At 43.4% G+C, this 12,973-nt stretch overlaps 1 protein-coding gene across 1 annotated transcript in view; it reads right to left on the bottom strand.

Moving 5' to 3' along the window:
• Positions 1-700: 700 nt before the first annotated feature.
• Positions 701-12,973, bottom strand: part of adgra2 (adhesion G protein-coupled receptor A2) — a 49,308-nt gene continuing 37,035 nt past the window's right edge. Inside the window, exons 3-19 of the mRNA XM_014982298.2 lie at positions 10,275-10,346; positions 9,340-9,411; positions 9,168-9,239; positions 8,467-8,630; positions 7,398-7,611; positions 7,133-7,297; positions 6,848-7,046; positions 6,617-6,766; positions 6,169-6,330; positions 5,732-5,932; positions 5,427-5,616; positions 4,766-4,974; positions 4,550-4,677; positions 4,342-4,465; positions 4,111-4,259; positions 2,902-2,991; positions 701-2,757 (exon numbers count right to left, since the gene is read on the bottom strand). Coding sequence (XP_014837784.2) covers positions 1,341-2,757; positions 2,902-2,991; positions 4,111-4,259; positions 4,342-4,465; positions 4,550-4,677; positions 4,766-4,974; positions 5,427-5,616; positions 5,732-5,932; positions 6,169-6,330; positions 6,617-6,766; positions 6,848-7,046; positions 7,133-7,297; positions 7,398-7,611; positions 8,467-8,630; positions 9,168-9,239; positions 9,340-9,411; positions 10,275-10,346 — 3,778 coding nt within the window. The 3' untranslated portion in view covers positions 701-1,340. The remainder of the gene's footprint in view (positions 2,758-2,901; positions 2,992-4,110; positions 4,260-4,341; positions 4,466-4,549; positions 4,678-4,765; positions 4,975-5,426; positions 5,617-5,731; positions 5,933-6,168; positions 6,331-6,616; positions 6,767-6,847; positions 7,047-7,132; positions 7,298-7,397; positions 7,612-8,466; positions 8,631-9,167; positions 9,240-9,339; positions 9,412-10,274; positions 10,347-12,973) is intronic.

Consider the following 12,973-nt stretch of genomic DNA (forward strand, 5'->3'; position numbering starts at 1 on the left):
AATTTATATATGTGAAATAAAGTTCGATTTTTGTGTTTGGAAAACTTTCAGTCTCAAATGTTTTGTTGCTATCAGAGCAGTGAGTCCAACATAGTTGAGGGGGGAAAAAGTCTTTGTCGAAAGTAAAAGTTGTCAATACATTTGAGAATAACTCTTTTTCCCTTCATAGAGTGGCTTGTATATTCTTGAACATTTCACATTTTGTCTTGTCACAAGCACAAACCAAAATTTAAATGCTATTTTATCTGACAGACCAACACAAATTAAATGGAAGACACATAGTCTCATTGGACATTAAATCTAGAACACTGATCTTTTATCCTATCGATTTTTTGTTTGTTTTTTCTTCAAATTTCCCTTCATAAATATTACCTGTGGAGGCTTGGTGAAACAAGCCAAAGTAATCATTACTAGATCAAATCATGTAGCTTTTAGCCAATCGAATTGCACTCCTTTGATCTCATGTCACACGGTAAGCTACAGTAGTTAGCATGTCTATCATGTGCAAAGGTGAATAAAATACGCCTTTGTATTTTATCCTGTTCATTCCTACAGAATAAAAAACACCCTTGTATTTTATTCAATGTGAAAAGTTCTGAGAATATTTATGACGTGGAATACCTTTGTAAGGCACTGTATATTGTTTTCTTCTCAAATCATAAATAAAGGAATGTTATCAGAAAACAGGTAACTTCAACTATTGTCAAATATCCCACACTTTTAATTCACTCTGAGATCGTACAACACCCATACACAGCTCTCTTTATGTGTGTGCACATACACACATACGCACACACACACACACACCCCCACACACACACACACACACGCACACACACATCCACACACACACACACACACACACCCACCCACACCACATACTTACACACAACCACACTGCAAACAAGTGCATACATGAGCACATACATTAACATAAGTGTCAAAGGTTTCCTTCAGATTAAATGCATATACATGTGCTTTGGAAACAGACGGCTTTGCACTCCATTTTATGCTATAGTTCAAATGCATAGAAAATTTACAACTAAAACAATAAAGCTTTCATGAGGCATCCAAATACAACATCAAATGCCAAATTAAAATATCTTTTACACATTCTTTTGTAAAGTGATTAAAATAAATGTGTATGCTCGAACATGTCAATAACAGAAACTGCCTTAATATTTCACATCAAACTTACAAAGCTACAGAGGCAAACGTACCAGTTTAGGGTCCTGGATGCCTTCATGATATTATATCTTAAATTATATAATTGTTAAGTGGACGTTAAAACACAACCCGGTCATTTCATTAAGGTCATGCATACAAGTTCACCCAAAATTTTATACTGTGGTTTCACTTTTCCACAAACCAGTTTTCATTCCAACAGAACTCTGGGATTGGTCCGTGCCACTCATGTCCTGCTCAAGCTCGAGCACCGAGATTTTCAGGGTGCCGTTTGGGGCAGCAGCCCCGGGCACGGTGTTGGCGACACAGTTCAAAGGATAGGAGCAGCGCTTAGTTTCTCGCTCTGCAGATGCTGCCACTTTCAAGTTGTCTCTGCTGGAGCATCGTCTTTGATTGCTGTGCATGGCCACTCTGCTGGCAGCAGAGGGCGGCAGAGGGAAGGGTTTGCGGCTCCCGCTGCTGCCCCCGTCGCTCCCCTCAGAGGGGCTGGTGGCTGCCGACTCCCCCACTCGCTTTCCGTTGGTCAGCAGGGTGGCCTGGTTCTCTGAGAGACTGTGGTGGATGCTGCCGTTCTCACTTGTGGCCTGCTTGTAAAAAGCATGCGAGGAGTTGAGGTGCTCCGAACCTGTCGGCCCTAAAGCACCAAGACTGCCCCCTCCAGCAGTCCTCAGAGCTTTCAGGCGGTAGTGACCTCTGCCCTCACCTCGATGATAATGTTGACTACTCCCTTGTTTAGTTCTGCTACTCACTTTTTTTCTCTGGGGATGTACCGGGGCCGAAGAGTTTATGGAGGGAAGGACATTGTTTGTCGGCTTTGTGATGTTGTCTGTACTGGTGCTCGTGTTGTTGCTTGTAGGGACTCTTGAAGCGTTGCTGGGATTGTCCTGTGCCACCTGCAACAGGTTTGTGAGCTTGCACGGCCCAGGTCCGACGCTGCTGATCCCGCTCGGCGTGGACGATGACCTGGCTGAGGACGAGTTGTGAGAGTCAGCGGGTGGATGGCAGTTGATGAAGAGCTGGGATCCTTGCTCCGATGTCTGCACTCCACTTACAGTGGTGCAAGTGTTTGTGTAAGTGGACATCGGATGGGAGCGACGATAACCTGGGCAGCAGCCCAGCCACGACGTCTGCACGTCACGGCGTCGAAAGCAGTGGTGCACCACCAGAAACACCCCTAAAACTGTGGCGACTATCCCATAGAGACAGCTGAACAGCAAGCTTGCGCGCCCTGTTAGCCACACTGCCATGGCTCCACAACACCAAAGAGCTGCGAACAGGAAGTGGGTGGCTACCAGTATAGAAAACTGTGTCTTCAGCGAGTACTGATCCTCTGGAGGGGCGGCTGGGGTTATAGGTCTCCCTGCTGAGTCTGTGGAGAGCAGGCTGGTGCTTCCTGCCAGTGCAGGATGGCCCTCTGTCCCAGGAGAGGACAGGGTGGTTCCTGTGCATTCTTTGGACACACGGTGCCTCAGGCGAAGCACAGTGCACAGGAAATAAATCCAGGTCACCAACACCACTAAACCAGCAGGGACAAAGAAAGATCCTAGACTTGAGCGCCAGATCAGCCAGCAGCTGAAAAAAAAGAGGAAAGGATGGTCAATGCAAAACAAGAATTTCTTTGTGTATTTAACGCTGAATAAGTCAAAGCTGCACCAAGCAAAACAAAACAAAGTCAAAAGATCACATTTCTAGAGGATAAAACAGCAATTGACATACTAAGGGCTATTGTCTCCATAGTTGTTGACGTTGACAGCTGCAGTGATTCCACAAATGATGAGAGGAACTCCATCGGCTATTAAATAGAACCTGAAAATACAAAGAGAAATGCTGTGAGCACAGTTTCTGAACTTTAATAAACCAAGATGATGTATTCCAAAATAAGCAGTGGGAACTTCGCATCAATGTTGACTCTGAAAGAGCTCTTCCCTTTTGACGTTTCATATATGTAAATGAAGATGTACATAAACAGAATCTCGTGAATCTGAAATTGTGATCTAATAAATCCTTGTGTAAGTACTTTACATTTTTAATTAGATTACCACATGCAGTCCATAGTCTTTCAAAGCACTGAAATAGCCTTTCAACTCAGACTTTGTTAATAAAAGGCCTTCTTCAGCATCATTACCTAAATGATAATGCTTTCTTACAATCCTTACACTGTGGAAACAGGGGGCGCCCACCTGCCACTGAAAATTGGGAAGGTTGTTTGACACACAACTGCCATGTAATTTTATTTTTTTTTCTTCACCCACTGATATAAGGGCGTCCTGCATGGGCGAAACTAGCACCACTTATTGGGACTAAGTGGTATACGTTGACCTAAAATATTGATATTGTTCATTTTTGAGTTTTTGAGCTACGCAATCCACTACACTATTACCAAACAGACAGTCAAAAGGGAAAAGGGTCAGAGCGCATGCCAGAAGTCATTGATTTATCACCTCCTGACCCATTTGGTTCTGTGGACAACAAAGGCACTGACTGGAGATCCAGTGAGGTCAGGGGCACAGTGCACAACTGCAGTTTTAAGATCACAGGCAAAGGAAAAAAAAAAAGGGTTGGGGAACAGAGGGAAATTGTGATGAAGACAGTGCAGTCTTTGAATCACCCAACTTCAGTTTATGACAACTCCCACAGTTTCTGTTCTGTTGGTGTCACAAATTCTTCCTGCCCACATCTCTAAAATTATCCGGTCGCATGTCTTTTTCTTGCCTCACAGCTGTACTTGGTCGGTCTCCCTCCTCCCTTTCTAAATCAGAAGGACTATGGTTATCGCGCACAATGACTGCCTTTATGGGATGGCAGTTTGGGTGGTCGAGCATAGGAACTTCTCCAACTGTCTAAAGTAAAAAACCATATGGACGGCACACAATGCTGTCATGGTGCAGGAGGTGAGTACGGGATTGCGGTGGCTTGCTCACTGACCTGAGCATAGGTCGCTGAGTAGGTGGAGGGGAAGACTCTCCTTCCGTCTGCCGGGGCGTTCTCCACACGGCCTCTTTGTAAATGACCCTGGCGCTGACCCCAATCCACAGCAGTGTTGACAGAGAGGAGTAGTGAAGAGCGATGCCCACCTGTCACATACAGCAGCAGTGTGACTGGATGTGAAGCATGACGTGCAAGCAGTTAAAAATAGCACCGCGAGGTAAAACATACTGCCTGACAGACAAGAGGATAGCTGGTTAGGCTTATGCCTCCTGCATAAATAGCCGATGTCATGGCGATGTGGAAACAGGTGTTCAGCAGAGTGTGCCAACTTTTTCTTGATATCTGTATGGAACTGTAGAAAACATACAGGAGAGAAAATTATTAGAAAGAAGCAGCAAATGGCCAGCGGTAGCAGGAAGTTCGACCAACACACTACCTGTGGTGTAGTATGTGCGTAATGATGATGGTGAAGAGGCAAAGAAGCAGCACTGCAGTGCATGCGTAGACCACAGGGTGGAGCACCCTCACAGAGACTAAGCTGGAGTTGGGGAAGGTGGGAACTTCCTGGAGAGGAATTGAAAACGAACTGGGTTAAGTTTTCATCAACAATCTGTCACAGTCACCCTGAATTAACTGAGTGCGCTTCCTTTACCTGCAGCACCGCATAGTTGCCGAGCACAGAGCAGCGCATCAGTGAAGTGCTGCTGTCAGTGTGAACAAGCTGGCAGCCTTGCTGGGTCCAGCCTCCCAGTTTCCCTGGTTCTGTGTGGCTCCACTGGGCTGCCACTGCGTCGGTGCCCGGGGTCAAGTGGCGCAGGGATACCCAGATGTGATCAGAATAGTTCCACATGGTGCAGCCGTCTGTCACAGAGTGGGAGATATTTGTCAACATAAAACTACACAGATTTTTCTCTGTTTTTAAGTATAAAAACAGCCTTTGTCTTGACTGCAAAGAGTTCAAACAAAGGCACAGATTGCCAGAAAAAGGCAAGGGTCCGTGCACTTTTACCCAGATCTAAAGTTATTTATGTAATTTTGTTTTTGCAACAGAAGTGTTTAGGTATCGAGTCTGTAAGATGCAACAAGTGCAACATTTGATTAGTAGCACTTGGTGCAATTTGTGAGACCTAAAAAGGAATATGTTCAATATCTAATTATCAGATTTTTGGTATTTGACAACACAAACTTCTTGACTACTAAGTTGTTTAGTCCTTATGAGGATTAAGGATCTCATTGACTACAGATCAAAGAGAGCTTTAAGATATTTTGTCATAGCAAAATGAAAACAAATAGTTGTCTTTTTTTTTTATTACCAAGGCCTACAAAGATGACAGGAGTGTTGACACTTCGTCTGCGAGATTGTTCAACGGCGTTGCTTGAGTTTGGCAGTAGAGGAAAAAAGCTTCCCGTTCGGAAAGCCACAAACTGCAGCTTGCAGTCCGCAGCAGCATCCGGGGGAAACAAAGTGGCTGGAACAGTCACAGAAGCGAGAGCTACAGAATTCTGAAGAAAAGAACAAAAACAGCAGGGAGATTTTAGTAAATAAAGTCCATGATTATGGCTTCACACAAAGAGATACGTTTGGTTGCTAATGGAGCGGCAGGAGGAAAAGCCTCACCTTCAAGGGGAAGTTGGTGAGGGAGACGTTATGGGAGCCAGTGCTGCAGCGGAAATGAAGGAGTTGCTGAGGTGCAGACTCCGACGTCTCCACTCCTGGCCGTCCTGTTGGCAACTCGCGGTGGTAATATGCGGTGCAGGTTATACCGGTGAAGTGCGCGGGTCGGATCAGGTGAGCTTCCATCACGATGTTCTTAGACACCTTCAAAAATCAATTTGAATATTAGTGAAAAGAGACACTCCACAAAATGTTATGTCCGTCGAAATGAGACGATTTACACAACCACTCCATGGCTTTGTTTTATCACACGGGCAAATTAGATCACCAAAAATAATTTAATATTTTCATGAGCGCCCTACAATTTTGCTATTGCAGAAGTACAAGAAATATGTGTGTCACGGAAACAGATACAACTTTAGATCAAAATTCTTACGTACCACAGAGAAGTCTTGTGCTCCACCGTGTAACTGAGGCCAGGCTAAAGTTTCCAGAGAGTAGACGATGGAGCTGCACGCTCTTTTCTCTCTCTGAGCAAGAGCAAGGATCTGGTCGTCCACCTGCATCAGGTTGCTGCCCATATCAACGATCACCTCCGACAACTACAGCAAACACAATTTGTTATTCATCATCTAAAAGGATGAAATCATTAGCCTTGAAAAAAATATTTTATCTATTAAAGTCAAAAGGACGCGTAGTTTTAAAAGTTTGCTGCTAGTGTTGATTTCAGTTGGGTCTTGTTGAGAAAATTGTATACTTTGTGGTAAAAAAAGGGAATTAGAGAATTATAATTTTGCTTAGTTCTTAAAGAAAGATCCAATCAGAAATCGCATCTCAAAACAATATGAGTGCATCGCTAAAGAGAGTGAACTTTGAAAATGTTCTCACCTCTCGCAGCTGCCTGACGTATTCCATGAACTTCTCCATTATCTGGGCAATATACAGCACATCTACAGAGTCAGTGAAGCCAGCCACTTCCAGCGTGTATGTCCGCACCTGATGGGCCACGGTGACGGCGTTGGACGCGTTTATGGGTGTCTAAAATGGAGACGTAAAACAGGGTGAGTTTTGTTGCCAGGCCGTGAGTCGGCGTACGGTGGCATCGACGGCGTTACCGACCAAAATGAAGGTATGCAAGACACGAGTGATGCCGTTGGTGTACTGGCAGTTGGAGTAGTCGCCCTCGTGCCACTTTCCGGACCGGTCACAGTATCGGGAGGCCTTTTTCTGCTCCGTTACCCCCTCCACAGACAAGGAGGGGTAACGGAGCTGCAGACAGTACTGGTGGGAGGTGATGCCGGCCAGAGTTCTTGGCCACCTGCGGAACAATAAAAAAAATAAAGCTTTCAGTGAAATGCTGAAACTCAAATCTACTCAAAGTAAACCACTGTCATGACAACTAACCGGAACTCGCCGCGGTTGTTTAGAACTTTATCTTCTGGGCAGAAGGAGGCGCTGTTCTCCAGCACTACGATTTCAACAGTGCGCGAGGCATTGCCCCGCCCAGTAGTGACCACACACTCCCACTCTCCACTTGCCTCCACGTGAACGTTGGATAATATGAGCTCGCTGAATGCAAACAGATTGTTTTAAACGACTGGTGCTTTTTTTCCCTCTTACTTGGACAACACATCATAGACAGGTTCTCAAAGAGGAGCAGATACTGTACCTGGTGATGAAGGTGCAATCATGCACCACGCTATCCTCCAGCTGGACGCCTCTGTCGGGGTCAGATGTCACTACTTGACCATTGTGACGCCAGTGTATGCTGGTGAGCTTGTCCATCAAGGCAGCAGTGCAGTGGAATGGCAGCCGGTCGCCTCTGAAGACCACCTGACGCTGGGACGGCAGCAGCGACAGGGTGTGCAGCTCCAGTGGACCGTCTGAGCAGCAAAGTGTTAAAGGACATGTGGTTAGCTATTACAGAGGAAAGGTGGCTGCTGTCTCACTGCCCACCTTCAGTTAAATGTGCCCAGATTAGCTACACTACATTTGAAAAACATATTTTTAGCCTTTGGACTAGGCAACCAAAGCTTTATTGTATCCTCTTGAAATTTTAGGTGATAGAACAATACAATGCAGTGCATAGCTGTGAGGTGGAAAGAAAAGGATCTTACAAACACCATATCATATCTGAACTTTGACTAGGCCCTGATCTAAATCATTCCTAAACATTTCAATTGTAGCTCTTGCCTATATTCTTAGGATTCATCTGTGACAAGTTTCCCCTGTGACAAGCTATTCTGCAGCTTGCAGAATACCATAGGTTATTTTTGTGGGCAATAAAGGGGCTGAGGGGCAAAAAAATGCTAGCCATACGTTTCAGATTGTTTTTTCCAACCCTCCCACAACTTTATTGTTCAAATTGACACGTATCGTTTTTCTTTCATGTCTCAGTTCCAGACTACTTTGTGTAAGTCTATTACTTAAATCAGAATCAATTGCAATGAAGTTTGTGATTGCCGTGTGACAAAGATTAGCAAAAGTTCTAGCAGTATGAATAGTACTGCAAAGAACTGTGCTATGAATTTGCTTTTCAGCAGCAGCCAACCGGACGCAGACAGCAGCAGACAGTTAAAGTAACCCACAGGGATGGATGCCAACAAAGCATTGCTGAAACTTGTGAAAAGATGGTCTTGAGCTTCATTACAGAGTGACAGTCATTTGCATGGTAATGCTCTCTGAACTAAAGCGGTAACCCGCCTCATTCCTGCGCCTCAGTGAAGCCAGGAACTCACCACAGCTTAGCTGGCTTTCTCTCAGGCCTCGCAGGGGCTTTCCCCTCAAGGTCCTCGGGAAGGCGCACAGGGTATCTTCTCCCACACGCACCGAGCTGCTGCGGAGGAAGCTCGGCATCCAACGCAGCCCACAGTCACAGGACAAGTAGTCTGACACGAAGTTTCTGCGGAGGGAAAAACCATTCATTAAAAAAAAAAAAAAAAAAAAAAAAGAGTCATGTGAATTCTACCTCTGGTTAAACTCATGGAAAAGCGTGGAAATGAAATGAAACAAATGCATGTTTTAGCTGATAAAAACTACAAACTGTCTTAGATTTTCTACAGTTCTTAGCAGAAGTATTTAATTTTTTATGGGCTTTTTCGACTTTTTGCAACATTATAAGTAAAAGTCTCTGCATTTTTCTTTTCCAGGACTTGTTTTATTCTAATTCTAGAAAATAACAATTCTGAGCAACTGAGATTGTTCATGTGTTAGAACTTAGTGCATACACTTTACATGCTACACTGTGAAAAATGTAAAACATGTAAAAAGTGTACACTTTTCCTTCAAATTCACAATTGTACACTACTTTATGTGCTCTTTCACATCCAATTCTAAGAAAACATATCAACTTTTGTGGTTGTAACATGTAAAAAGTGGAAAAGTTTGACTGCCCTCCTGAGGAATTGAGTTTAATTAAGTCACTTTTTTTTTTGCTCACACTTGTTTGAGGGAAGGCAGCTCCTCAAACACGCCTGGATCCAGGGTTGAGATGATGTTGCCAGAGAGGTTTCTGTAAAAACATAGATTAGGCATGAACAAGCTCTCTTGTTACCTCAACAGCAAGTCAAAGTTGAACACATTTCAGTGTAGCTGATGGGTCTATGTCTTACAGCTTGGTGAGGTTGGTCAGTCCCAGGAACATGTCTGTGGTCAGGCAGCCGATGCGGTTGTTGGACAGGTCGCTAAACGTGTGAAAGAACAAAAGAATGTGTTAGCTATTATCAAATGAATATCTCCTTGGCAACAGATTGTTGTGTCTTGACTCATTCATTGCCCCCAGATGCTATATTACATGTCCATTTGACATGCAGCTGAACTGGGCCGGCCCTCTTCTGTGTCGGCTCAGACCACAGCAGTATGCAAACTTCAATTTCAGAATCGTAGAATCGTAGTTCACATCTCCCTTATTAGGACCCCGAAGGACCCGACCGAAGCTTTATCATCAGCAGGGTAAAGCAGGGGCCCCTGTTCTACAGTCCACCCCTGAGTGTGATGTATAGCTGAAGCCAGAGAGGGATCTGCTCTGCTGCACCTCTGACACTACCCAGCAGAGAGCTGTCCAGAGCATGTGTTTATCTCCCCCTGTTTGTTTTGAGAAGCCCCAGACCTCGCAGGGAAAATACAAGAAGAAGGAGGAGGGAGGAGGGACGAGGACTCATGTGGCGTGGCGCAGACAAACACTTTCGACCCACGCCACAACCAAGCGTCGCAGTAACAGAGATACAAGACGTGAGCAGCAAGCTGCTGCACAAGGCTGGCTTGTCACATTGAGTGCCTTGTGAGGAGGCTCGGAGTAGCCCTGATGTTTTCCACATCAATCCGCAGGGATGACATCTGATGGTTTTTACTGATGTCGAATGAAAAATTCAGGCTTAAACTGAACATAGCAGTTGTTTTATAACATCTGTAGCTGCCAAAAGAATTAATATCTGTTTAACTCAGCTACTGACTTCCGGATAGAAAAGGAGTTTTCATTAATTTACACTTGCGCGTTTGTTGCTCTGTGCGTAATCACACTTTGAGGGATGTTACTACGTCTACTCACAGCTTCCGAAGCTCAGACAGGCCTTGGAAGGCTCCGGGCATGATGGTGCTGATTAGGTTGTGCTTCAGATCCCTGGAAACGGGGGAAAAAAGAGAAATGTTGGTGTGTGCATGTAGAGATAATAATCACAAAGATTCTCTGTTTTGCTTTTAATCTGCATGCAAAATGTTCAGGTTTTTATTATATGTCTGAGCACCATTTCTGGAGAGCAGTCAGTTCACACATCTTGGGTTAAAATGTTGAACATGCAAGTAAAGGATTACATGAAGCCCATTTATGGTGCAAACAAATTTCAAGTATGAATCATTACATTATGTACTTAGCAGTAAGTGCCATTTCTAGTTGGTTTAAACACCTTTCTATGTATTATTACAAAGGACCTTTAACAAGTTTACTATTAGTGGATTCCTGTCAGTTTATTGGAAACACGGAGAGGGAGCACTCACATTGAATCCTATATGAAGGGAAAGTTAGTAGACTTTTTGAAAGTAAATATTTAAAGATGGATACTTTCTGGGTTTACTAGACCTTTTCCCCCAGGATTATTAAAACAATTTGAATCAGTTTCAAGGGAAGGAGCATCAAAAAAAAAAAAAAAATGCTGCTAAGGGACAAGAACACAACCGAGTTCCTACTGCTTGGACAACAGATAGCTTGAGCAGTGAGTCAGCAGCCCGTCTATCAGGGGAACCACAGATGTTGCGAACATTAAGTTCCTCAAAAGAAAATGTGTCAATTTGACATGCTTTTACTTTATGTGTCCTCTGCGAGTACAGAATGTCTGAAGACATCCATGTCGCCGAGGAATGCCAGGTCAAACACATTAAATCAATAAACACTCCCCTCCAAATGTACTTCTGCATGTTTAACCCCATAGGTTAGTTGCAACATTGTCTTGTTTTTTGTGTTCTGTCTGAGGCAAATGATGGTTATCTGCATCTTGACTTCCCTTTCAACATGCAAACGACTGTGAAGTGGCTTTTTAGGTTCAAAAGATGTGTGAAAAAAATGTATCTGTAGAATTAAAGTTTCAGTGGGATGAAGGACAGCGTTTCCAGATAAGTGTTTTGACTGTTTCACTGCTGAATCGCAGTTCAGCCATAAAGAGCAAAGCACAGACTAATTAGGTGTAGAAAAATGATACTTTCTGCTGCTTCCATTCACCACTGCTTTGATTTACACGACCTCTGCACAGATCACAAAGTTGAAGTGTTTTGGTGCAACAGCTGTACAGAGAAACATGAGAGCCATGGAGAGCTTTTAAATCCCTTAATAGAGTGCTGGTTTGTTTGTCTTCAAGCTGCTTCTCTCAAGAACTTTTGTTGGACCTGATGCAGGCCATTTTTCTTTTTATGGTCTTTATGCAGCTGTGTTCAAAGTAACAGCAGTCCAGCATCACCAACCAGATCAATCACTGTTGCTGGTAGACATTATAGAGTAATACAAAACCAAGAGATGCAACAGTCATGACATGGAGACTGCTGATTATGTGAAACGGACTGACAAATTGAAAGAGTCGTGATTAAAAGACTGATAGTGTGGAGTTTTATATGTGAGGTAATCGATCATGTGAAACACCACATGTTTTATTGAAAGATGATGACAGCAAATGTTCTACATGCTCGTTATTGTGCCATCCGCTATGAAAATCTGTTTAAAATGGATAATTGCAGACATTGTCCAGAAGAACAGCGCATGCTGACCAAAAAGTTGGTTACAGAAGAGAAAATACGTGAACAAGTTCAAAAATTAGCAGACATTGAGGTGAAATTATATCGAGTCCTCCAAAATGGAAACTGATATGACAAATATTAAAATAAATAAAAACAAAAAACTGTCATTCTAGGGACTGAAGAAGAGCCAAATTGGCAACGATTAGATGATCAACTGAAGAGTGATCAGGTCATTGTGGTGTAAAGTTATCTGTGAGCACTGAAACATTTAATTATGTCAATATGAAGCCAAGTTCTAGACAAAAGCCCCCTACAAAGTCCAAATGTTGAAAACACACGTTGAGCTGAAGAGGTCACAGTTTACTGGTTTAAAGCAAAATGGAGCAAATGATTGAAGTGATGTTTGTGGACAGTGTGTACAAGCCGCCGTACACGACGGCTCAGGCATCGTGATGTTGGACCTGATGCACATTGGCATCAGTGATCAGTTTAATACAGGACATATTTGTGGTGTTCCAGACACAGAAAAGAATGAACCTCTAGATTCAAGATTGTTACACACTTTTGGTATGACAATGCTCCTATGTGTTGGACGCTGTTTGGTTGTAATGTGAAGATAAAAGCAATATAAAAAATCGCCATTGGTGGCGCTGTTGCTGTGCACAAGAGATGTGAGCTGGACCTGTAAAGAAGAAGTTGAAGTTCCCCGTTCGAAAATAAACGTTGCTATGTGCTATCTCTGCTTGGATATTATTTTATTTGACCTAGTGTATCATACACAACAATATTGTCTTTTGGTGAACAAAATAAAGTTCATAGAAAGCACTTTTCAGAAACAGTGTCTACACAGCTAAATATTAGTTAGGTAGGGCTACTAGAAAGCTAACTGGTCGAGCAATTTGACGAGTTAGCATCTGTAAATGTAGCATTCGTAGCTACATTTGTAACATACACATGTTACAAAGGTAGCATAACATACAAATGTAGCACAGAACTGTAGCATTTGTAAATGCTACATTTGTAAAT

This window comes from Poecilia mexicana, unplaced genomic scaffold, assembly GCF_051168715.1.
Source record: "Poecilia mexicana isolate PSO_F unplaced genomic scaffold, ASM5116871v1 scaffold_9, whole genome shotgun sequence".
In the NCBI taxonomy this organism is placed as follows: Eukaryota; Metazoa; Chordata; class Actinopteri; order Cyprinodontiformes; family Poeciliidae; genus Poecilia; species Poecilia mexicana.